Source organism: Bubalus kerabau, chromosome 4 (genome assembly GCF_029407905.1).
Source record: "Bubalus kerabau isolate K-KA32 ecotype Philippines breed swamp buffalo chromosome 4, PCC_UOA_SB_1v2, whole genome shotgun sequence".
Classification (NCBI taxonomy): Eukaryota; Metazoa; Chordata; class Mammalia; order Artiodactyla; family Bovidae; genus Bubalus; species Bubalus kerabau.
In genome coordinates, this window is record NC_073627.1 from 112,289,301 (window position 1) to 112,316,229 (window position 26,929).

Sequence of the window (26,929 nt, forward strand, 5' to 3'; positions counted from 1 at the left end):
TGTCAAAATTGGCATTAAACAAAGACCAGGTTGGGTATTGTGAAGAAGGGAGGTGGAAGGGATAGAAGAATGTCTTAAAATTCCAAAAGAGTTTTTTCCCTTTCTCTTTCTATTGACATGAGACTATAATCTATGATCAGTTCAGCCACATGTAAAGGTATTTGGTGTACTGTAGTGAAATTCTTGGACAACTAGAATTTTGATCCAACTGAATTAATCTTTTGGTTTACGGTCAACCTTACTGTATATGACCTAAAATGACAATGGGCTCAAGGAATACTGTATTTTTTGTTGGAAAACAGTTTATTATTTACATAATGATGGCGCATAGAAGATTGATATTAAGTCAGTGACCAAAGCCACACATCATGTGATCATTATAGTATAGGTCATTTAGAAAAGAAGCTTGAAACTTTACATGAGAGATGCCTTCTTGAAGATCTTAGTCACTTTGAGACCAAGACAGTGATGGGTAGACATTTCTGTTTACCCGATAAAACTGTTTAGCAGTAACATGGACACAGTTAACTCACTGGCCTTGCCAGTTCTGGGATTATGTGATTCTTAATGATTCAAAAGTTTGTCAAGAGAATTCATATGCTTTGAAAGTATGCACATAGTGAGAGTTTGTCAATATAGTTTATGCTGCACAATTTTAAATTTATATTAGTAAAATTTGTACATTATTAAAAAGCACTGAACAGATCCTCTTTATCCCACTTCTCATTTGAATAGTCTGGTCTTGGATTCAATGGTTGACTCAACCAATAGATATACTGGTCACTGTCTCCTATATTTGGATTATAAAGGGGTGATAAACTCACTAAGCCACTAAGGTCTTGTAGTTTACAAACAGAACTTTATACAGATCGGCGGGTGGGGTGGGTGGCAACAATTACTGTAGTGATGGGAGAAGAAGCAGTCAAGCTATTAGTATCTACCTGATTTTAATAGGCACCAGTATACTGCCTACTTGAGAAATAGTGACTGAAGTTTGCATAATACTACAGCTTTTTATAAGTATTGAATAGTTTTAGAATTAGATTTTTGCTACCCTTAATGCAACTCTTCTGTGGTCTGGAAATTCTGGGATGGATTTGTGAAAATTAAATAAAGCTGGTAATCAGCTATATTTGACAACACTCGATGCTGTTCTTGGTTATTAAGTTTAAGGTGCTTCTTACAATTAGGAAGTTTACCAGAACATGAATATTCAGGTATAACTGTAGAATATTACTCTACAGAAAATAATATTTTAATATGCTTTTTTCCCCAAAATAAACATGATTGGAAATCTCTGAGCTACTAAGGAGCAGCATGAGCCCAAGAAAATATCTAGGGATGATATAAAAAAAATGCACCTCATTTTAACTAGAATGTCTCTTCAGTCTTCAAAGGAAGCAGATGTTTTAGATACTGCCTTCATGTTTTGGAGATAGAATACATTATCTATCCAAGAGAACAGAACTATAATTGGATTGTGCCTGATCTTACTTGGAAATGGGTAATAAACCCATTTGTTTTAACAAATCCTGACCATATACTCAATTGGTAAATGTGAATTCCAGTTCAAACCAATGTCATGTATCATTATTATTATACTTTTTTGTCACTATAATTCTGCACCTAAATGGATGCTTAGAAAATTATTTGGAAATATAAAATACTGCACAAATTATTAAGAAGTCAGAAGAAAATCACATGCAACGAGATGCTTCACTTTTAGACATTTGATCTAGTCTTCACCTTTGCCTGTCCTTGACTATATGGACCGGATGCCATGATCTTTGTTTTCTGAATGTTGAGCCTTAAGCCAACTTTTTCACTCTCCACTTTCACTTTTTTTTTTTTTTTTGAGATGCATTTATTCTGTAAGGTGTTCTCTGACCCCTCTACTCTTCTGGATTCCCCTAAACCTACAGTACTCATGTCGTCCCTGGCCTCAGTGAAATAGGTCCAGTAGTATGTGTACTGGAGCCAGAGACTTGGCATGAAATCATGTCTCTGACTCTTAGTGATCATAAAAGAGTTCCTTAAACTTCAGTCATCCTTTCCTTATCTGCAAGATGAGCACAGCACTACCTGTGTTTAAGGGCAGATGAGAGAGGAGATACTGGCTGTAAATTTCCTAATAAGTAATTGGTGCTCAATATCATCTGTGTTATTACTGGTATTCTGGTTGCTATCACAATCTGTTTCTCTTTTTGTAAGTAACCCACAGGCAGAAATACAGATTAAGTGTCAGAATGTAAGAAATTGCTAAGCATGAGGTATTATCTAATTGATTGATTGAAGGATTGGTAGCTGTGGACCAGTTATGAATTTCTGTTCCATTTACCCTGCGGATGACTGGAAATGAGCCCTAAAAACTGGACTCAGGTCACAGGGTTTGTCCCCCTGGGTTTCTCCAGAAGCAATATTCTGCAGTTCCTGTTTTCCTAAGACCGCCGGTGGTCTACGTTGTAACTACAGGCAACCTACTCATCACTGGATTCAGCTGGATGGACCAATGCCTGCACACACAGGTGTCCTCCTTCCTGTGGAACCTGTCCTTCCTGGAGCTGCTGCTCATGTCTGTTGTGGTTCCCAAGATGCTTGTCACGGGGACAGCTCCATCTCATTCTCCAGCTGCATCATCCAGTCCCTCCTCTACTTCCTCCTAGGCACCACCGACTTCTTCCTCTCAGCTGTCATGTCTCTGGATTGTTTCCTGGCAATCTGTAGACCCGTTCTGCTATGAGACCCTGATGAGTCCATTTTCACTTTCATCAAGAGGCTTTTGAGTTCCTTTTCACTTTCTGCCATAAGGGTGGTGTCATCTGCATATCTGAGGTTATTGATATTTCTCCCGGCAATCTTGATTCCAGTTTCTTCCAGTCCAGCGTTTCTCATGATGTACAAAGGTTCGTCTAGTCAGGCCTATGGTTTTTCCTGTGGTCATGTATGGATGTGAGAGTTGGACTGTGAAGAAGGCTGAGCGCCAAAGAATTGATGCTTTTGAACTGTGGTGTTGGAGGAGACTCTTGAGAGTCCCTTGGACTGCAAGGAGATCCAACCAGTCCATTCTGAAGGAGATCAGCCCTGGGATTTCTTTGGAAGGAATGATGCTAAAGCTGAAACTCCAGTACTTTGGCCACCTCATGCAAAGAGTTGACTCATTGGAAAAGACTCTGATGCTGGGAGGGATTGGGGGCAGGAGGAGAAGGGGACAACAGAGGATGAGATGGCTGGATGGCATCACTGACTCGATGGACGTGAGTCTGAGTGAACTCCAGGAGTTGGTGATGGACAGGGAGGCCTGGTGTGCTGCGATTCATGGGGTCGCAGAGTCGGACACGACTGAGCGACTGATCTGATCTGATCTGATCTGAACTATATGGAAAGTCCTCAGATGCTCTTTTCTCAGTGTGAGGACCCTGGCAGAAGACAGTAGTTGGGGGCCCTTTGTAAAAGAAAAATTGGGGATGGAAGAGGTTGTTTTTTTTGAGGTAGGGTTTTAAGAGGCAATATTCAAGTCTAACTTGGGTGTAAGCATACCATCTACATGGTGTCAGGTAGGCCTTCATTTTGGAGCATAACTGATGCTCATGTGGGAAGCCTGATCACCAGTCATGGTGACTCCTCTGCTTCTCTCACTCACAAGGTCTATCAAGGAACTTCACTCCAACAGCAAACGGGATTTAGATGGCTTTCCAAGAGTTCTAAGTCCAAAGGCAGAGACAGTGATCACACCACTCTGAATACCCTTGACTCCTGGAGAAGGGCACTCTCTTCTACAAGCCAGCTAGGCTGGGGCATTGCTTGCTCCCTCCCTGGCAATGTGGGCCCCAAGACTGGGGTTCTGCCTTGAGTTCAGTGAAGTTTTCTGGAAGTACTTTGTCATGCAACAGCACCACCATCCCAGCCCTACACTCTGGAAGCCTGGCCCTGTCTCACTCTCTCAGATGACACTTTTCTTTAAATCACAGGATGCCTGTCTGGAACTGGGCTGAACCTGTCCTGTCCTGATCTCCACCTCTGATTCTCAGTTTCACAACTGCCTCTGCCTTTGTTTATCTGCTGCCTCCTGTTGACCCCCACTTTCCGGCTCAGCATGGGTCACTCTCTTCTATTTTATCCCCTTACTACTATAAACTTTGACAATATGTTTACACAAAACTGCTAACATGGTAGCTGGAATTATGCAGAAATGCATCTCGATATGAATTGATAAACCAAAAAATATTTTAGAATTCTACACACGTCTAGTACACAGAGCTGGCATACAATTCATAGAGTTGTTTAGAGTAATAAATTGAGCTATTTGTAAAGTACATAGAACAGAGCCTGGCACTTACTGAGAACTATGTGGTTAAACAAACACAACTATAAAGATTCTTATTTATATTTATTAGGCGTATAAAAGGTTTCTACTTTAAATGTATAAATGATTCATGAAGATAAATGTACTTCATGTATTTAAACCAAAAGAATGCTCAAATAATTTGAAACACACTTTTCTGAAGTCTGAATATTCTCTCATGCAGACCAATAATATGCTTAGGAAGCCCAATTCCTTTATCTTGTATCCAAAACACTAGAAGTTTCTGCTTTGGTGTAGGTGATCTTTCATGTAATTCCCCAAATGCTTTCTACCAAGGGGCTTCTCCTCAGTGATTCAATCAACTTAAGTCTTTCAAATTCTCTGGGTTGGACAGAGATGTAAATGCCAAGGAACAGAACCCATAAGTTGATTTCAAGGATATTAAATGCTAATAAACAAACTTAGCTTTTGACTTAGTCAATGGACAACAGTTATCCTCTCATGGCCAGATAGCTCTGACTGAAATGTTCTGCTATTAATGTCTGTATGTTTTTAGGACATCCAAACAACATCCCATGTGAATCATTTCAAAAGCAAGGGAACAGCCAATCCCAAAGGCTATAAGGCAAGTATTACTTTCATAAAAGGAGAGTGCCAGCATTATTTTCTTTGAGGCCATTGTTTGCAGGCTGAATGTTTTAATGTAATTGATCTAAGTCTACAAGGAAACTCACTCAAACAAAGCTATAGCCTTCTTAGTTTCTGCTCTGTTCAAAAGCCACATCAAAAGGCATTCCTTGCCTTCTCAAATATAAGGTAATCAAAGTGGTTCTAACTCATTTTACTTTGTAATTCTTTGCCCACACTCCCCTATAAATGTGCCAGGAACCAAGTCCACAGCTTGTACAAGTTCCATTGGCTTCTTGGCAGAATTCGTAAGCAGCCAGGGGAATTATGAATTGAAAAAACATGGACAGACCTAGCGCACAGTGCAGGGCATACCTGGGTAGGAGAGGGAAATGGTAAGAGAAAGGAAAATATTGCTGGTAATGGCAAAATGGCATATTAATTTGCTCTTCCAAAATAATTTTAAAAAATCTCTCTGCATCATTTGAAGGAGTGTGCAATTATTTCTCCCTGATCTAAATGTGAAAAGTTTTATTCTCCCTTTGAGGCATATTCTTCTTAACTTACTCTTTCTGGAGAACTTACATGCATCCTGCAGTTCCCAGGTTCAAAGACAAGTCTACTTTATGCCCCCCTTTCACCCCCCCACCAGGAAGAACCAACTATTCTCATTGTGTGTTCTTATAGTATTTATTTTTTTAAGAAGCCCATGCCAATGGATATTCTTTGTAAATTTGTCAACAAACTATTTTGTTATAAAAGAAAAAATTCTCATAGTACCTCATATGCTGCTGCTGCTGCTAAGTCACTTCAGTCGTGTCCGACTCTGTGCGACCCCATAGATGGCAGCCCACCAGGCTCCCCCGTCCCTGGGATTCACCAGGCAAGAACACTGGAGTGGGTTGCCATTTCCTTCTCCAATGCATGACAGTGAAAAGTGAAAGTGAAGTCGCTCAGTCGTGTCCGACTCTTAGCGACACCATGGACTGCAGCCCACCAGGCTCCTCCGCCCATGGGATTTATACCAAATCAGGAATTATACCAAATGCCCAGTTTCTGTGCTCGTTAGTTTTCTTGTGGACTACTGAGATTGCTTTCTGATTTCTCTGCCTCTTCACCAAACATCACATAACTGCTAGTTATCATCTGTTAATAGTCTTCTCTGTTAATCTTTAGTGGGTTCCCAATGCTTATAGATAAAAGTCCAAATCATTTTGCATGACAGACAAGGCTCCCTATATGCTGGACCCAATCTTTATTCACAGCCTCATCTCTCCAGAACTTTCTGTTCACTCTGATTCTAGTCTCATCTAAACTATCTTCTCTATCCTCCATCTAGGATTATTTTAAAATTCCTCTTTGCTGCTGCTGCTGCTGCTAAGTCGCTTCAGTCATGTCCGACTCTGTGCTACCCCAGAGATGGCAGCCCACCAGGCTCCCCCGTCCCTGGGATTCTCCAGGCAAGAACACTGTAGTGGGTTGCCATTTCCTTCTCCAATGCATGAAAGTGAAAAGTGAAAGTGAGTCGTTCAATCATGTACGACTCTTCGAGACCTCATGGACTGCAGCCTACCGGGCTCCTCCATCCATGGGATTTTTCAGGCAAGAGTACTGGAGTGGGGTGCCATTGCCTTCTCCAAAATTTCTCTTTAGCTATCCTAATTTTCAGAGAGGATTATCTCTCCCTACTCTAGATTTCATGAGGAGGAACTTTTCCTAAACTCATCCTTGGGTTTCCTATGCTCTTTTACTCACTTGGTAAATTGAAGAGGAATAATTGGATTTGCTCACTCTTCTTTCTCTTGGCATCTTCTTGCCTGCAGGAAACCCGACATCTCCCAACTCCTCCAGTACTGGCCCTGAGGATGTGTGCAGTGGGATGGGGGATGAAGGCTTACTGTGGAATTCTGCATAATGCTGGTGAGTCAATAAACCCACTTGGTCAATAGTCTAAAAGTCATGTCTGCTAACTTGTCCCTCAACTAAAAATGATATTCTGTGTTCCATCAACTACTTCTTTTATTTCTCAAAGTGTTTTGAACTTGGATGAGGAAGAGAGGTGCTATTTATTGTGGACCCTTATAAACTCTAACTCAATCTTCCAAGTCCAGTTCAAATTTTACTAATTCCTGAGGCCGTTCCTAACTCCCTGAGGCAATATTAATTATTCTTTCCTTTGTAGTCCCATTGTTTAGTTTTTTATTTTTCTACATATCCTTTGGCATTTTAAAAATTCTGCTTTGCTTTAATGAAAGTTTCATTCACTACATTGTAAACTCTTTGGAACAGAGACAACATTCTAGTTTCTACAGTGCCCCACACTTAGAAGGCAGTTCAAATAAATGCTTGTGAAATAAAACAAAATTAGAAAGTACAATGCCTAGGGTCTATACCTTGGGACTACTGCTGCTGCTGCTGCTAAGTCGCTTCAGTCGTGTCCGACTCTGTACGACCCCACAGAGGGCAGCCCACCAGGCTCCTCCATCCCTGGGACTCTCCAGGCAAGAACACTGGAGTGGGTTGCCATTTCCTTCTCCAGTGCATGAAAGTGAAAGTGAAGTTGCTCAGTCGTGCCAACTCTTAGTGACCCCATGGACTGCAGCCTACCAGGCCCCTCTGTCCATGGGATTTTCCAGGCAAGAGTACTGGAGTGGCTGCCATTTTCTTCTCCATACCTTGGGGCTAGCACACCTGAAAAGAAGTGACTAAATAAATAGGTTGTTGTAAAGAGACTGAGTGTCATATCTCTATACTATTGATGAAAACTGCTGAAATAGAGATGACAGCCATTTAAATGGCCCCTGGTGTTCTTTCATAGGCTTTTACCACTGGCCTCAGTGGTGGTTAGACCTAGACGAGAACATGCTCAGTAACCCGGGTGAGTGCTCACAGTTTGCCTGTCCATCTGGATTAAATTTGGAAGAGTCCAGATTCTTACTTATTTCTCAGAATTGGACCTAGCTAGAGTGACAACACAGAGAAGGCAATGGCAGCCCACTCCAGTACTCTTGCCTGGAGAATCCCATGGACAGAGGAGCCTGGTAGGCTGTAGTCCATGGGGTCGCAAAGAGTCAGACACGACTGAGCGACTTCACTTTCACTTTCATGCATTGGAGAAGGAAATGGCAACCCACTCCAGTGTTCTTGCCTGGAGAATCCCAGGGACCGGGGAGCCTGGTGGGCTGCCGTCTATGGTGTTGCACAGAGTCAGACACAACTGACACGACTTAGTAGTAGCAGCAGCAGAATGACAACATGTCCTGGCCACTGGGTAAAAAGATGCAAGGTTTACACTCTTCCCCTTGCTGGAAGAATGTCCATAATAGCAATTACTTCCTCTGGCTGAGATGAATAGGGAACTATAAGACTAAAGCGGAAACCTAATTCTGTCTCTGACGTGATGGATACATATTAGCAGCTATGCTGCTGTAGACCAGGAGTGACCTTCATTTACCACCCAAGTTATTATAGTTATTAAGATAGCTGACTGCTATTATCATGTATGAGACAATGGAAGGGTACTGATTATTTGGGATTTAATATTGATATTTAATTCAATTTCTGACCAGCAGTTGGGAAAAGCAATACATTTTTATTTGATTATCTGGCATCTTTTCCAAAAGATAATGTGCCCAATCTGATCAAAACTTGACTGTTACTAAATTCTCAGTGAGAAAATGGTGACAGTGTCATGGGGAACCTTCTTTCTTCTGGTTTCAAGTTTCCATGAGGAGGGAGCTCCATTTGGGTGACTCATCTAGCCTTCTGTCCTTCTCTTACTCATCTCCACATATAGAATTGAGTAATCTGGTTGAGGAGAAGGCAATGGCACCCCTCTCCAGTACTCTTGCCTGGAAAATCCCAGGGACGGGGGAGCCTGGTGGGCTGCCGTCTATGGGGTCGCACAGAGTCAGACACGATTGAAGCGACTCAGCAGCAGCAGCAGCAACCTGGTTGAAAAGTCTTTGGGTGAGGAGGATTTATCATCTTTTTTCCTTTTCCTCCATGGACCAGTGCCTGTCAGTGATATTAGTAAAGTTGTTTTTGTAGACCCAATTTTCTTCTCTGGTTGGCTGCCTATGGGCTGAAGTGAGCAGGCAAACCCATTTGGCCCTCACACTAAGTCATTATCTCCAACTACTTCATCATTCATAAAAGTGATATTTTGATCTCCATCTGCTTGACTCTAGTGTTCAACTCTCAATTTGAATCTTGTCCTGTCAAGAGTGAGTTATAATTTACTGGACTTCCTCAAGGTCCAACATCATGAATCACAATGCTGTTATTTCTGTTTCTGGCATTCATTTTGAAGCAGCATTTAACAAATTTGAGCCTCTGGTTCAAGTTTGTGAGCATGATCTTATTTTTCAAATGCAAATAAAGCCTTTTCTGAAGACAAGTTTTCCTTAGTGTCCTTATAGTTCCTTAAAAGGAAACAACAACTGCCACGGATTTTAAAAAGCTTATCAAAAAAATGGAGCCCAAACAAGGTGCTTATGAATTTCTGGGTTGCAGTGAATGACTATATGTAGTGAAGTCTACTCAGCCAACTGACTGAAGGCTCTTTCCCCCACAGGTGAAGTAGCAGCTAGAGCTAGAGCACCCACCAGTTGCTGGGCACTCAGCCAGGCAGATTGTACATGCTCACTCAATTTGCTCACCAACTCTATGATAGAGGTATTATCATCCACATTTTACAGTTAAATAAATGGAGGCATTGAGAGCAAATTACAAGTTTGAACAGGGTTTCAAACAGAGGTCTGTTAGGAAATTCAGAGCCTGCACTCTGCATTCTACTTGGCTTGTCTCTCACTATGGTGACTATGTAATTTATCATACAAAAACCAGGGCGTTCTCGTAAGTGAAGAGGTCATCATTAATAATTTCTGGGGGATGAAAACCAGAACTATTTAGTTTTGGACAAACCTATACACATGATCTCTCTAAGGTCTCAAATGAAGTTCTAGCAGATTTTTTAAAACAGATGCCAATTTCAGATATTTAGAAAGGAGCCTGAGTTTATTCACTGTTTCTTTGCTTGCCTCTTCCTGGCTTACAAAAGCCAAGACTCACTAGTTGCCCCTCCCTGATTCCTGAGATCCAGTTTCTAGTGCCATCTAAATAAATCACAGCTGTTCATTATCAGAGATATTTCTTCCTCTAGACACACAGAGGGATGAAGCTCCAAGGAAGGATAGATCATTAAGCAAAGGAAAATAGCAACAACAATATCAGCAGCACCTGCATAAATCCTTTAGGGGGAAATGATCAATTTAAAGTTTTTCTCATGTTCTAGCATATCCTTGTTGGTGCTGGAAATAAATCACTTCTTTTCTCTCTTATAAATAAATGCCTCATTACATTCAATCTCTTATGCACACTGGAGTATCGTGATGAGAAATCAGATATAGTCAAAACCTAGGGGCATGCAGGGGTATTCTGGGTCCTTAATCACTGGAGGTGGTTAACCTCATTATTCTACTCTGTCAGGTTGGTGGGAAGTAGCCACTTGGCTTGGAGAAAGAAATGGCAACCCACTCCAGTGTTCTTGCCTGGAGAATCCCAGGGACGGGGGAGCCTGGTGGGCTGCCATCCCTGGGGTCGCACAGTCGGACACGACTGAAGCGACTTAGCAGCAGCAGCAGCCACTTGGCTTATTACTACTGTTGCCATGAAGAGTCATTTGACTGCAATAATAAGTGCTAACTTATTAGGGTTAGCACTTTAGGGTTATCCTAATGTTTTATATATATATATATATATATATATATATATAAAAGAGTGTGACACTCAAAGGACTGCTCTTAAAACCCTGATTCTAATGTGCCAAGAAAGGGTGGGTGGAAATGCCCATTTTTCCGTTCTCGGCTCCTCTTACCATTAGTGCCTTCTCTAGCAGGATGGCTATCAAACCTAGCATGCTCCAGAATCACCTCGAGGATCAGCTAAAATACACAGAGCTTCCGATCAGTGGGTCTAGAATGGGACTTGAGGATGGGCATTTCTTTACCACCTGATCCACAAGGGAAGCCTGAGGATGTACATTTCTAACAAGTTCCTGGGTGATGCTATTGTTGCTGGTCCAGGGTCCACACTTTGAGAACTACTGTCTTCACAGTGCAGGGAGTGGAGACTTTGGCCTTTGAAAAGAAGTGAAATCTAAGATGTGCCCCTTGGAGTAAATTAACATGAAAGCCCCTGCAGCAGTACTGAAATGTCCTTGTTATATTTCCAATAGTCTATTAAAGTCTAAACAGGAGTCTGCAGACTTTTCCTATAACAGGCCAGACAGCAAATGTTTTCAGCCTTGCAGGCCAGACGATTTCTGTTGCAAGTGATCAGCTCTGCCACTACAGCACAAAAGCAGCCTGAGATGGTACAGGAAAGAAGGAGGACTGACCTGGCTATGTTCCAATAAAGCTCTGTTTACAAGGTAAGTGACGTGCTCGTTTTGGCCTACAGGCCATAGCTTGCCAACCTTTGAGTAACTAATGTTAAAAATGATTCATATAAGGCAACATCTGTTAGTTTGCCAAGTCCAAGTATGCCTATGATCAATGAGAAACCAACCAAGCTGGAGACCTATGTCAGCAAAGCACTGACATATGTTCTCTGTATCAGCTGCACATGGTTGGTAGACTACTGCCTACACTGGAAAGTAGGTACTCTTCTTGCAATTCAGCCCCTACGACCAACTATTTAAAATCCAATGGCTCACCACTTCACTCTAATTCAACAGGAGTTTCACTGAACTGCTGGAAATTATTCATCTATACTTAATATATTCTCTACTTGGTACTTTGCTGAAAAGTCAATAATAATTGAGTTATTAGTTAATTTATATTTTGTTGCCAGGAAGGACTGGCAACATTCCTGACGATCAGTTCCCAGGTCTCTTCTTACTTGTCCTGTCAATAGAAGTTGACATGGTTGGTTATTCCTTCCTCTTGGAAATATGTTCTTTGCTTGGTTTCCAAATAGCATTCATCTCTGGTTTCCCTTTCACTTAATAAGCAGTTCCTTCATCTCCTTTGCTTATAGAAGGACTGTCTCAAATCTTGGTTCTTGGTTCTCTCTGTCTTGTCCTCTCCTCACACACTGTCTTGGTGATCTCATCCACTAAATGGTTTCCCATACCATCAACACATGGACAACTTCCATCTTTATGAATCCAGGCCAAATATCTCCACCAAACTTGAGTTTCACATAACTGTGCTTCTCTTTCAGTCTCCACACATGCTATGAAGCATCTCAGATCTGATGTCCAAGTTAAGCTCCTGATATTGTCTCATCCCCACCATCCCCCTCACAGTCTTTTCTACTTGGGAAACAGCAACTCCTTTCTTCTAGCTGATCAGCCCCCCAGACCTGGAGCCGTAGCCCATATCCAATCTTATGGTAAATCTTGCCTGCTCTACCTTCAAATTACAGCTCAAATTTGACCACTTCTCACCTCCTCGACTGCTGCCACCCTTAGTCTAAGCCGCCCCTAGCTTTTGTCTGGATTATTGTCATTTTGGCTGGCTATTCTGCTGTCATTCCTGCTGCCGATTTGGATGACTCTCAACTCAGCAGGTACAGCAATTCTGTTGAAACATACAAGACCATTCCTTTGCTTATTTGCCACAGAGTGAATGTGAAAGTCATAGGTCTTTCTGTCCTCTCCGGCTTGTGTTCCCTCTTTGGCCTCCTCCCCAACTCCCTTCCTCCTCTTTCATCCATATGACCACACAGGCTTCCTGATGCTCCTCAAATGTGTTGCTCACATTCCCACCTCCGTGCCTTTTTATTGCTGATTCCCCGGCTGGAAATGGTTTCCCCTAAGACATCACATGGATTTCTCCCGCACTTCCACCGAGTCTTTACTCAGATGTCTCCTTTTCAGGGAGTCTTCCTCTCATTCTACTGATATTTGCAGCCCCTTCCCTGTACTCCCCTTTCTGCTTTCTCTTTCTCTCTCCCCAGCACATTTCACTATGAAATACACTATGTATTTTATTTATTTGTTTTTTGTCACCTTCCACCCAAATGTAAGCTCCATAAGGGCAGGATTGGCACAGACTTCTGGTCTGACAAGGCTGCTGTGAAGTGTGCCTTGGGGAGCAGAGTCTGGGTCGGCAGAGCCCTGGGCATGGGGATGCCAGCTTCAGCAAAGATGCTGCTGGCTTTCCTCAGCCAGGGAGCACTAGAGCCTTCCACCTGGGACCAAACAGGTTTGGACAGTCACTGTTATCACTGGTCACCTTGGCTGAGGGAGGTTAAGAGGCTCTTATTCAACTCTCCTGGTACACCATAAGCATTAGAGAGGAGGGGTAGGGGGAGAGAGAGAAGGGAGAGTGGGGTGGGGAGGGGAGAGATGAGAAGAAAGAGGGAGAGATGTAGGGGGAGAGAGAAGAAGATGGGGGAGGGAGAGAGAGAGGAAGCAGGAGGGGAGAAGGGTAGAGGCAAGAGGTATGAGGAGAGAGGGGAGAGAGAGGAGAGGGAGAGGGAAGGAGGGAGGTGGAGGGAAGGGAAAGAGAGAGAGAGTATAGGAGAGACATAATAGATAAAGATTAAATTTACCAAAACTAGCTGGAAAGGGGACTTGGATTTATTCAAATTAAAGAAAACTGTTATGTGACATTCCCTACATGCCCAACTTTATGAACAAAAATTCATACACCCAACAACAGTTCTTATTACTTGAAAATGGAAACAAATAAATCAATGGAACAAAACAAACCCTGTTCCACGCATACCAAGAAAACAGGATAGAAGGACATACAGGGTGAAGTGAACTTTCCACTTCTCCCCAAACTCCCCCATGACTTCATATTAAATTCTGATGTGCAACAGAGTCAATATTCACTTCCTGTGTTGTTCTTTTGGGTGAAAGAAATGCTGCTAATGAGGAAGGGCTCAGCTCAGATTCATCTGATGGCCAGAAAAGCTGACTCTTCAATCTTCACCCCCTGCCTCACTGTTTTAGCAAAGGTGCACCTGCCCCATTGCACCAGGAATTGGCCAGAGAACCCATGTGGACCCAGAGATGCCAAGGCTCATTAGCCAACAAGATCTGTTGATTCCTCTGCCTGGGATTTAGGACTTGAGTGTTTGCCTGCAGGGTTGTGGCATGTGGGACTGCACGGCTTGTGAAATCTGGCCTCCTTGCAGAACAGGGACAGCCTGTTCAGTGAGGGGTAAGAGTGCTTGTTTGCCTCAGCGACGGATGCCAAAAATACAAAAAAAGCTGCTTGCTTATTTGGCCAAAATGAGGGCATAACATCTCTATTTTTCTTATATTTTTCAGGGGTTAATGATCTTCAGCTACAAGTTTAAAAGATTTATTTTATTCTGTTAAAACTTACAACAGCTTTATAACTGACATCTTGGGAGTACTATTTCTAGTCATTTTCCAAGTCTATATTAAATATAGACTTCTATCCACTAGTTTGAATGGCTTGAAATGATCCAAACACTATTTTGAAAAGGTGGGTAAATTATTTTAAATCCTGAGAAGGGGCTTTGAAAGGTCCTATGACAAGTTCTCTAGCCTGATCTGTCACTAGTGAATTAAAATCTCAGCCTGCCTTTTTTAAAGACCCCTAGTGAGATACCTTATTTTCTCCAATTATATCCCACTGTAAAATTGTTGATTATGGCAGAAAAGTAATCAGTCAGCACAAGTTTTCCTATCTATTTTATGTTTGTCCAACTTTCTAAAGTTAACTACACATTTCTACTGAATGGTTGATACTAATCTAGACTGAAAAGCAGCCGTGGGCAATTATCATTTTAGTTAAGTGGGGAAAAATCAATACTTATTTCTGTTTCTATGTAAGTGGAAATAATGAAGCCATGTTGGCACTGGTTATCACAAATATGTATATCCTAAGACTATCTAAATCCACAAGATAGAAATGATTTAACCACAAGCACGAGTCAACAGAAACACAGTCAAATTTCCAGAATAAATGCTTTTATGCCCATGATAGTTGGAAGTATGCATGATGGTCTCTGCCTGTACACATTTCTATTTATTTATCCTCCCCGAGTTTAGGTGTTACTGTTTTATTATGTGTCCTTTCTATATAGCTTGTAGTCTCTAAACATGTCTATTACATTTTTACAACAGGCTAGAAATGAGAGTTAAAAATAAGGCCAGAAAATCAAATATTGATGTTTATAATAATTTATTGACCACCTACCTACATGGGCCAGGCACTGTGCTAGCTTTGCATGATGACAAAGGTGAGGATGACTCAGGCTCTGCTCACAGGGAGCTCACAATCTACAGGTGATGGGGAAGTGGTACACACAGACAGACAACCACTCTATCAAAGAGGCTGTGCTACAACACAGGGTTTATGGAGTGCTGTGGGAACGTGGGTTATGTGGTAAACAGCTGAGTCTAAGACAATCACTTGTGTGTGTGTGTGTGTGTCTCGGGTTTGGGGGGTTCTGATAGGATTTCAGAGAAAAGAAGATTTTCAAGCTGAGATTTAAGAGTGTAGAATTTTGCCAGTAAGTAGAGTTGGGAAAGGCTGGAATTTCCACAAATGTCAAAATGGGACAAAAACACATCCAACAGGGTATGCCACTTACGAGAAACTGCAAGTAGCTTGGAATGGGTGGGACATAAGGTCCACAGGCATTAGGAAGGAGAAGAAAGCTAGAAAAACAGATGAAAAGATATGCAATGTCTTCCAATCAGCCGTGAAAGGAGGAAAAGACTGAGTTCCATCAAGGAGGTTTATGTTATCATCAGAAGAAGCTGTTAGTTTTGCCAGTAAAAGGAAATGTTGCTGACTCAGACCAAAATGTCAGTCAAATATTTGCAACCCAAATCTTTCTAATCTGAAAGGCGATCTCAGCATCCTTTCGTACATGTAAGAGAACCTAGTAGATCTTACTAGAATGGTGGTCAGTTCCCCAGTTCAGACTCATTTGTTGACAGGAACTGTCCCAGTCCCAGAATAGAGAGTTCCAATGTGGAATGAGGTCTTTCCCAAAAAAAGACAGTGCTCCTAGCTCAAATTGGAAAATAAGTCAGATAAATGAGACAGGCAAGTACCAAGAAACAGGTTTCACTAAAATGTGTTCTATTCCTTCACTATTACTCTTTTAACTCCGTGATTATCTTGATTGACAAGATGACTTCTCATTAAGAAGCATGGCAAAGAGTTCAGTGTCACGGCCAACTTCTGTCAAGTCATTTTATAAGATGAAGAGAGGGCAGATGTTTAAACTGTAACTGTCTTCTTCATACAACCTATTCTCTGAAGGGAAAATTCTTTAAAAGTCAAAGAAAACTTCAAACAACATTCAGTTGACAGCATCAAGAAAATGGCAAGTTATTACAGTCCACAGTTAGCTGATCATGTATTTTGGATGGTCTTCTCCTTGAATGGTCGAGTCTACCAGTAGTAATAATTTTCAATGATGAGGCTGAACATGTTAGAGCATCCAAGGAAGACAATGAGATGTTCCTGATGTATATGTAAGCTGCTCAGAGGAAGTTTAACATCCTTTTCAGGTCACTTGATTTGAATCCAGGGGTATCAGTCTATGAGAATCTAAATTCACTGCTTCCTACTTTCAGGGCTCCCCGGATAAGGTTCTGCTATAACCTTTTACTTGTTATTTATCTCATGGAATAGTTATGAGCTCAGTGATGGAAAATTCATGTCATGGTTACCCGCAATGCATTGGATGATGGTGCAATGATCAAAAAAGATGCCGGTGATGACAATTGAACGTCCCTTTGCCTTCCCAGCCTCCTTCATATATTCTCAGGCATAGGATGACAAAGGGAAGTCCACGAGTCACATGAAGAAAGACTGTAGCCATGGGCACACGACCAGGAACTCCTCAATTTGTCTTCACCCCTGCCGCCCATGCTACCACCCCATCCTACTTCTTCCTGATCTTGTTCCTGTGAATTCCCCTACCATCTTGCCACTAACCACAATCCCTCCACCCAAAAGTTCTGCCAATGCTTAAGCCCAACTGAATCAATGTTCAACCCACGCCTGACAGAGATTTCACGTTCAAACAGTTGTTGAGTGAAATCATGACCCCTAAACCCTCCAAGGTAACAACATTTTAGAGAAAGGTCCTTTTAGATGAAATAATGCTTCCTTATATGGGGCAAAAAGAGCAACAATTTTGGAATCCCATCAGCCTAGGTTTGCACCTGGCTGTGCCACTAAGTGGATAATAAAACAAGGGCTTAACTACCCTGAGATGCCATTTCATCAACTATAAAGAAGGTAGATAATAATTCCTACTTTGAAGGGGTTTTGTGACTGTTAAAAGAGATAGAATACATGAAAATGCTAGCACAGTGCCTGGAATATACTAGGACTTCAATAAATGCTCACTTCTCTCTTCTCCATCGTATGTGGTATTATTAGGATGATAAGTAATAGACAGTAGTTAACCTCTGATGTGGTTGGATGTTTTAGAAGAGATAGAGATAAACAGCAGTCACAGGGAGGGATAGTGTTAGGAAAGTGTAAAGGAAATTATTATTTCTATGGTTAATTTTCTTGGTTGGGGTTTAAGAGGAGATTCATGTTGTCCATTAATTATACTTACCAATTGGGTCTAATTGGCAACTACCCCAAAATGAATAAAACAAGCGGGAGTCAAGAGAGAAAAACGGCAGGCATCCTGTCAAAAAATAAAATCTTTGAAATTTCTACAAGCCAACCGTCACATACACATTTTATTAAAGCAGACTGATCGCCCAATTTGTAAATGTACACGTGTGATGGCAACTGAGGTTGCATATTCAGGTCTATGCACAGCAACAGACAGCACTCTGCACCAGCTATTCCACGCCTCATTGCTCCTTCAGTCGAACAGGCCCTTAAAATAAACATCCCCTTTACTGGACATATCCTTCATCATTCTGTTTCAGCCTAGGTAACTGCTATAGGAGTTAAAGGGTTAAATGAGTCAAACCATGTTAAGTGCCTATAACAATACTTAGCACTCAGTAAATCCTCAAGAAATGTTTGTTGTTGTTATACTAATTATACTAATAATATGTCTTCTGAGACCAAACAAGAAATGGATTCCTCCCACCCTCCTTTAAAAAGTCTTCTTATTAATTTCTAGAAATATGTGTCTTATTCTCACAAAATTAGCTACTTTTGACCTAAAAGAAGTACTTCTTTTAGAGGCCAATGTACTTATTTTCTTTTAAAGGGGAACTGAAACCAATGCCAATGTGTCACTCAACATACCTAATGTTATTTACTGAAGAGATCCCCACATTTCCCTCTTTTTTTTTATCAGCCAAGAAAATGATCAATTAGAGTCATCTATTTCTATGTCTATCTGTCATATAGATTATATATCTTCATCATCTATCTTCAAAAGAAGTTGAAGACATTTCATTATAATAGGTTTCCTACCAATTTGGCTATTCTACCCATTCTAGATAAACTTAGTGGTGAGTCATGTCTCTGGAATGGTAACTTATTAACAAGCTAGTTAAAGGCTAGATGCCTCAGGCAGGATCTCATTTCAAATCCAGGCCTCAGGAGAATCTGCCTCTGCCCCCTTTTGCTCCTTCCCTAAAACAGCATTTACAGAGGGGCCCAGATCCTCAAGTGAGATCTTCCAGACTTAGTTTCCTTGGATCAAGTTAGGTTTCTAGAGAGCGCGCAGTTGTTGGTTGGGCAGAGAGTATCTAGTTGGTGAGAGGCATAGATGGGTCCCACCCCACTTTTCAGGGAACATTACTTGGTAATTCCTCAGTGCCTGTAACTTGGCAGAGCAGCTATTTCATAGCAATATTCCTTGAAGCACAAAATATAAGGGTTGGCTGTTCTGGATTCTCAATAGGTTTCAAAATAATAAACTAAGAGTAACTAATGTATGTTTTCCAAAGACAGTGCTAAGTCATGTCCGACTGTTGTGATTCTATGAACTGTAGCCTGCCAGGCTCCTCTGTTAATGGGATTCTCCAAGCAAGAATGAATACTGGAGTGGGTTGCCACTTCCTTCTCCAGGGGAACTTACCAACCCAGGAATCGAACCCCTAAATTTACTAATTAGCACATTCCTGAGAACAGAAATTCAGCTTGGGAGCACATACCTCCCAAGGCCGCTCTACTACTTACTGTATGCAACAATTATACCACTTGCTAAATACTATGAGCAAAACCTCAAAGAGTTCATGACACAAATCCTCCTGGAAATTTAACACAAAAGCACTTGTTTAAGGAACCCAGCACAAAATTGGCTTGGCTGCATCTTCCTGCAGACTGAACAGCACACTGGTATTTTTAATTTCTTTCTTTTTTTTCCCTCCACAGTTACCAAGCCCTAATGAACAAAAGTTAAATGACATTTTAGTGCAGACCAACCAGATTTGTTGCATGGCTGAAAATGGAAATGTCTGAACATCTGCCGTCCGTTGACTGTGATTCCAGTTCTCCTGATACTTCCTTGTTTACCCTTCAGGATGCAGTGGAGAAAATGGTCTCAAGGGGAAAAATGGGAGAATAAAGGACTAAGGATTTTGCATCAAATAAGGTTGATATCCCAAGTGCCCTGCTTTATTCCTTCCTCTGGTGGCTGGAGAACGTTTTCTTATTTGAGGTCTCCTGGTGCTTTGTTAAAAAGAATAAGAGAAGTATCTCCCAAACTAAGAGGGTTAACAATGCTGAGCAGAGAGCAGCAGATTTGGAGTTTGGAGTCCTGAGTTCAGGTAAAAGTTGTGTCAGTTAATTCACTGTATAAATTTAGGTAGGACACATGATTGATCTTTTCCAAGTGGGCCTTCCTATCTGGGAAATGAAGGCAATGAACTAGATGAAATATATATGTATATATAATGTCTGTGATAATTTACAGTTATGAAATATAGAATATGAACATATGAATAGTTCTGCTTCTGCCCCATCTAATCTATGCATACATAATAAGACCTGTTTATCACATTATATGATATTCTATCTTGACAACATTCTATTAAGAAGCTTCAATAAAAGGGAAACAATGAAACATCCATATCTTATCCTTATGATTTTGATGATCCTGTTTCCTAAAAAACAAACTAAGCCTAGTTCACATATAGACCTTATATTTGCAGCTGAAATTTTGCTTATGAAGATAGGGAAAACAATTTAATGAAAGTAAAATAAATGTAAGTAGACACATGCTATGCACTACCTTTCTAAATACTGAAAGCTTTCACCTGCATGGTGCTTGCAATCTATTACCCTGATTCCATCTATCAAAATCTTCCTTGACCACTCCCCCTCCATAAACATTCCATCCAGAAGCTTTTGGTCTGATTTCCTGTTGTACTTCATATCATTCAAGGGCATTTAACACCTGCTGCTGTTCAATGCAGCCCTTTCATACTGAGAAGACATGGAGCACAACAGTTGAGGCGTGGATGCAGGCAGACTTCTTGGATCTGCCACTTACTAACAGTCCGACTTTGGGGGCTGTTACTTGTCCTCTCTTTGCCTCAGTTTTTCTTTTGGCCAATGGGAATAATAATAGTACTTATTTCATAGGGTTGTTGTAAGGATTAAATCAGTTATTTCTGGTAAAATTTTTAGAATAGCACTTGATAGCTAGTTATTGTTAACTTAATTGCAAAACTCTAAGTTCTTCAAGTGCGCTGCTGCTGCTGCTAAGTCGCTTCAGTCGTGTCTGACTCTGTGAGACTCCAGAGACGGCAGCCCACCAGGCTCCCCTGTCCCTGGGATTCTCCAGGCAAGAACACTGGAGTGGGTTGCCATTTCCTTTTCCAATGCATGAAAGTGAAAAGTGAAAGTAAAGTCGCTCAGTCGTGTCTGTTAGTGACCCCATGGACTGCAGCCCACCAGGCTCCTCCATCCATGGGACTGTCCAAGCAAGAGTACTGGAGTGGGTTGTCATTGCCTTCTCCGTTCAAGTGCACAGTTATGTCTGATTTATCTAGCCACCTCTCCAGTGTGTTGTATATTGAAGATACACAAGTAAATACTGGTAGAGTGACAGAAGAACTATCAAGGGGAAATTAACAGAGAGTGATCACTATTTATTTTAGGTGACAGATTTTTTGAGTTCTCCTTCTTGCCACATTTTGAAAAGATGAAGAACTTCTGACATGTATTTTGTCTCCATACAAAACATCTTAAGAGCATAGTGGAGTTAGGAATATAGTGGGAGCCTTTTTTTCCAGTGTGAGCATTACAGACAATATTCAGAGTGAAACGGCTTTTGACTGAGTGGAGTGTGAGCCAGCTCCACCATAGGGAGTAAGACCCAGGAAGAGGGGAGCTGGACTATAGGGTGCCCGAGAGCCTAGTAAAAGGAAAATGAACAATTTAGCTCTATAGAATTGTGCTCACAGTACAGATATCAAAGTAGGGTATTTCCAGTAGTCCCATCACACTAGGCTATCTGGTTATGGCTAAGGACTGGAAATAAATTTAGGCCATTTTGTCATTTACCAAATCTAAACAAGGAAGATAATTTTGGTTCTGATTTCAACTACTCTCAAATATAAGCATCAAACCTGTTATATATAATTAAGAAAACGTAAATGTGGTTATAAACACAATTATACTGTTGTTCAGTAGGCTTTCACTTAAGAATAAGAACATAAAACTACCATTGGATATATTTCCATATGAGCCCAAACAGAACTATTACATTATTCATAATAACTTCAAAGCATTTCACTGTATGTCTACATGTAATTTGCATGTGTGCTCAGTCACTCAACTCAGTTGTGTCCAACTCTTTGCAACTCCACGGGCTCTGTCCATGGGATTTTCCCAGCAAGATTAGTGGTGTGTGTTGAATTTAATTGGTCATTTATTGGTGAACCTTTGAATTATTTCCATTTTTATTACTGTAAACAATATGGCAATAAATACGCATAAAATAAATTCCTAGAAGTAAAAAAGTGTATGTACATTAAAATTTAACAGGGTAGCCAAATTATCTTCCAAATAAGGTGGCCCATATTTGCCCACCCTCCCATACAGATTTCCACACATACTTATTGACACTAGATAATTTTAACTTTGGTTTTTGTCCATGTTGATAGGTTAGAAAACATTTCATTGTTGGCTTGGCTTTCATTTCTTTAATTTTAAGTGAAGCACTCCACCCCCCCACCCCCCAATTATCCTGTTAATATATTTTGCCCTTTTTCTTACAGGATTTTCCTTTTGGATTTGTAGATGCTCTTTGCTTATTATGTAAATGAGCTCTTTGTCATGGATGCAAATATTTTCTTTGCTTTTCCATTTATTTTTTGAATTTATTTATACTATTTTCTTGATAAAGGTGAAAGAGGAGAGTGAAAAAGCTGGTTTAAAACTCAACAATCAAAAAGTGAAGATCATGGCATCCTGTCCAATCGCTTCATGGCAAATAGATGGGGAAACAATGGAAACATATGACTTGATTTTCTTGGGCTCCAAAATCACTGCAGATGGTGACTGCAGCCATGAAATTAAAAGACGCTTGCTCCTTGGGAAAAAAGCTATGACAAACCTAGATAATGTATTAAAAAGCAGAGACATTACTTTGCCAACAATGGTCTGTATAGTCAAAGATATGGTTTTTCCAGTAGTCATGTATAAATGTGAGAATTGGATCATAAAGAAGGCTGAATGCCAAAGAACTGATGCTTTTGAACTGTGGTGTTGGAGAAGACTCTTAAGAGTCCCTTGGACTGCAAGGAGATCAAATCAGTCAATCCTAAAGGAAATCAGTCCTGAATATTTGTTGGAAGGATTGATGCTGAAGCTGAAACTCCAAAACTTTGGCCACCTGATGCAAAGAACTGACTCATTGGAAAAGACCTTGATGCTGGGAAAGATTGAAGACAGGAGGAGAAGGGGACGACAGAGGATGAGATGGTTGGATAGCATCACTGACTCAATGGACATGAGTTTGAGCAAGTTCCAGGAAATGGTGAAGGACAAGGAAGCCTGGTGTGCTGCAGTCCATGGGATTGCAAAGAGTTGGACATGACTGAGCAACTGAACAAGAACAACATACTAATTTCTAATGGAGTTTCTAAACATTGAATCTGTTTTCTACACAAACAGTCTGTCTGAATGAAAAACTCACAATAGCTCTGAATTTGGTATTAGAAACAAATGAGGGAAAAGGATACTAGGCAAAGTACAAAAATAGGCCAAGAAACCATTCAATACAAAGAGTATCTACAGAGGAAAGGTAAGGTCTATTTTCAAAGTGCTGGCCTATGGTTTTATTAAATAGATCCTCCTAGGTTTATTCACTTAACAAGATAGAAAAGAAACCCCAGGTATTTTAGTTCTACCTTTTTAGTTTTACTGAATAAAAACTAAAATCAAAAGAAAAGCTAACTAGGGTTGGATCAGTAATGACACATGTATTTCAGTCTCTAAAACAAAGTGACCATTTACCATTTGTTAAGCAAAGTGCTACTAATTAATTTTTTATAACTGTCAGGGTCAGCAAATATCTTAATTATATATTTTCAGGCATTCAGAAGGTTTCAAGAGCCTTTCAGTTATATTTTGCCAAACTGCTAGTTATCACTTAGGGGTTATAAAATGTAGGAATGTCAAGTTGGATAACTGGAACAAGAAAGCTTTAAATCCCATGCAAGTGCATCTGCTTTTCAGGTCTTCTCAAACATTTTCTCAACGAGTAAGAAGATAAGTTGCTCTTATTCCTTAAGAAGGACTTTTCATCCTTTTTTCCCCAACTCGGCCAAGACTCAGTTACAACCTTTTCCTCCTCAGGAATGACCTGAGGGGTGACCAATCTCCATTCTACTGCCTGTTACCAAGAGTATAACCCTGTGTAGGTCACATAAAAATTATTTCCCAGGCTTTATCTTTGAAATATTAAACACAACATCATAGAAACACAGAACAGAATCTGTTCTATTTGTTTTTAATATTTTGGCATTTAAAGGTTAGAAATGATGTGCAAAATCTATACGGCTACAGATCTGTTACGGAAGGTATATAAATTACAGCAGCACAACCTGTGCAATCAGTTTGAGGCTAAGAGGATTTGTTTGGGTTAACCCAAAAAGTTAATTAAATCAATAGAGTTTAAAATAATGTATATCATTTTAGATGGCATATCTCAATCCAATTTCAAGGGGAAATTACAATCTCCAGAGCCAGTGCAAAACTTTTCAACTATATATCAGTATCAACTAGTATCAACTAAGAAACACGCAGGTGAAGAGTGAAAGGGCACAGGATGAAGCATATGATACAGATGTTATTTATAGACAAAGCTCCTCAGTGAACACTCTGAAACGTATAGGTGTATCTTACTTATGAATGGCAGGTAAGCTTTAGCTCACGTGCCAACTCCAGCCCATTCTTCACAACCATATGAAATGCTATGCTGGAAAGGTGTGGCAAAAACTACTGGCTGTACTCTGATATCTATTCTCTTCCTTCATAGTGGTAGAATTTTAGCTGTTTGCCTAGGATAGTTTTGAATCCACTTTTTCCCAGATGTGAACATAGCATGTAAGCCAAAATCCTGTATATGACCTCCTCATTGTGCCTTTCAGGGGAATGGTTACGACTTTTTCCTGATTCCTTCTGACCAGAATCTAGATGTGATGGTGTGTTCCCACAGACCATGAAAATAGGGATGTACAGAGCAAAAAAAAGAGAAGATATCTGAGTCCTCAACACTGTGAGGGTACTACATCAGGTCTGGACTCACGTTCAGAATAACACATGTATAAGGAACAAACTTCTGTCTTATTGAGGCATCCATTGTTCTGAGTCATTTTTACAGCAGCAGAACCTGTGTCTTCATGAATGTAAAATGGTCCTAGCTGTATCAAGGCTCAGTGGGAAAATGTCTCGCTAGGTTTGCAGTGTCAATCATGGGTGAGGGACATGATGGTTCCATGCTAATTCCAACTTATTACTGTATTTCTATCCAACCTACTACAAAATGGAAAACCTTCCAAGGAAACTCTGATGTAATTCACACCTTTGCCTTCTACCTCTGTCTCTGTTATTGTTGACACTTAGGCCTGGTCTTTTGTATTTTGCATCAATACAATGAGACTCACTTAACAGTCATAAAAAGAATAAATAATATATGTAGTATTTATGATATAAATTATTTATTTATATATAAATGACTAAAATCTTTTAAAATAGCTACCCAGGAAACTATCTGCTTATTTCGATAATGCTGCTTTTGCTAAAATATTTCTAGAATTTTTTTGGAAACAGTAAGTTTGCACATTTCTTATAAAATATTGAATGAGTCAAAATCACTTAAATGTATTTAATGCCAAATCAACAACTCTTTACTGAGCACTTACTATGCATAATATTATGCCAGTTCTGGTGTCAGAGAGGTTGGTAAATAGTAAGGATGTCAATAATATTCTTTAGATGATCTATGTCAAATTTCCAGGGTAAGTCATCCTCATAATTTAACAAGATGAAAATACTAATACATATAAGAGATCTATAGCCAACTCATTGGAAAAGACCCTGATGCTGGGAAATATTGAGGGCAAGAGGAGAAGCGGGTGACAGAGGATGAGATGGTTGGATGGCATCACTGACTCAAAGGACATAAGTTTGAGCAAACTCAGGGAGATAGTGAAGGACAGGGAAGCCTGGTGTGTTGCAATTCATGAGGTCGCAAGAGTCAGAAATGACTTAATGGCTTAAAAGTATAGTCCAGGGAAATCAGAGACATAAAAAGCACTACTTTATAGCATTTTATGTCATGATTTTATTCATTCACTCAAGGCTTATATTACTGCCCTGCTCCTTTATTTCCAAAATAATTCCCAGTAATTTATAGATTAAATTTAGAGGTCTCTTTGTATTCAGTTTTAAAGTCTTTTTTCTCTTAGGACCTTGGTGCATCAAAATATTCCCTTGGCAATGAATTCTAGTGAGTAGGCTCTTCAAGGGCCTGCAGGTAAAGCAACCACATTTCTGGGCCTCCGTCTCAAGTCAGCTAGTAACTGTGGATTCTAGGATTTCTCTGAACACCAAGGACTCTGACAGGACAGCCCCTAGCATTGAGCACATTTCTGGAGTCACTGAGCCTGAAACATATAAAGCAGTGGTGCTAAGAGAGGGTGTTGCTGAACTAGAAATTCTGATTTATTTGTGAGTCAGTTCTGCTGGTAAGCAGGTTGGTATGTCTGTTCTAATGAAAAACAGCTTCCTTAGAGCCATTATGGCAAAGAGGTCAATTCAAGTCCATTTACAGATTTCAAATACACTGAGAGCTCTAACATAGATGATGACTTTGGTCTTCATTCAGAAGAGAATAGATTCAGAGCAAGTGAAGTTGGATAAAAGCGAGAACTTCCCAACAGCAAGGGATGTTAGGATCTGGACAGGCCAGGGCTGGCACCCAGCCTCTGCTGTGGATAGAGGATACTAAAGTCTTCACAATGTTAAATATTTTAAATCTCACCACTGGCTCCCTATTGCTGCTGCTTCTACATGTCTTTAGAATAGGACAGAGCATTTTGGATGTGTATGACCCTGCTGAATTAGGTGCTGGGTACTAGAAAGATTTTGAAAAAGAAAAAGAAACTCAAGGAAATATACTCAGAGCAGTATTTTCTAAGAGATGTGATTGGCATTTGGTCCAGGTAATTTCTTCATGTGAAATTGTCCTGTATGAGAATATTAACATTTCTGCCTCCTCCCTTGTGTATTTTGGGAGTGCCAGAAATTGTCAACCACATCCATCCAATATTTTAAAATACCTCCTCTGGGAGGCAGTGCCACCTTAGTTGAAAACTACTATGGCCATGTTTAAGAATTATCACCATGAAATGGTGGTAAAGGAACAAGAATATAGCTATGAGTACTTTTTCTGATTAAGGAAATTTCACAGAAACAAAATGCTTTAAATTGATAAGTGTCACATCATGGAGGTGAGCTTTTTAAAATAAAATCTCCTGGAACCTGTAGGACTTTACCAGCTTGGTTGAATCACTCTGTGGATTAGTCTGTTCATGGGTCTCCTGTACCA

General features: G+C 40.4%; 1 protein-coding gene across 1 annotated transcript in view; it reads right to left on the minus strand.

Moving 5' to 3' along the window:
• TRPM3 (transient receptor potential cation channel subfamily M member 3) overlaps positions 1-26,929 on the minus strand; it is a 299,435-nt gene that overhangs the window by 226,190 nt on the left and 46,316 nt on the right. The window contains exon 5 of the mRNA XM_055578293.1: positions 17,510-17,584. Coding sequence (XP_055434268.1) covers positions 17,510-17,584 — 75 coding nt within the window. The remainder of the gene's footprint in view (positions 1-17,509; positions 17,585-26,929) is intronic.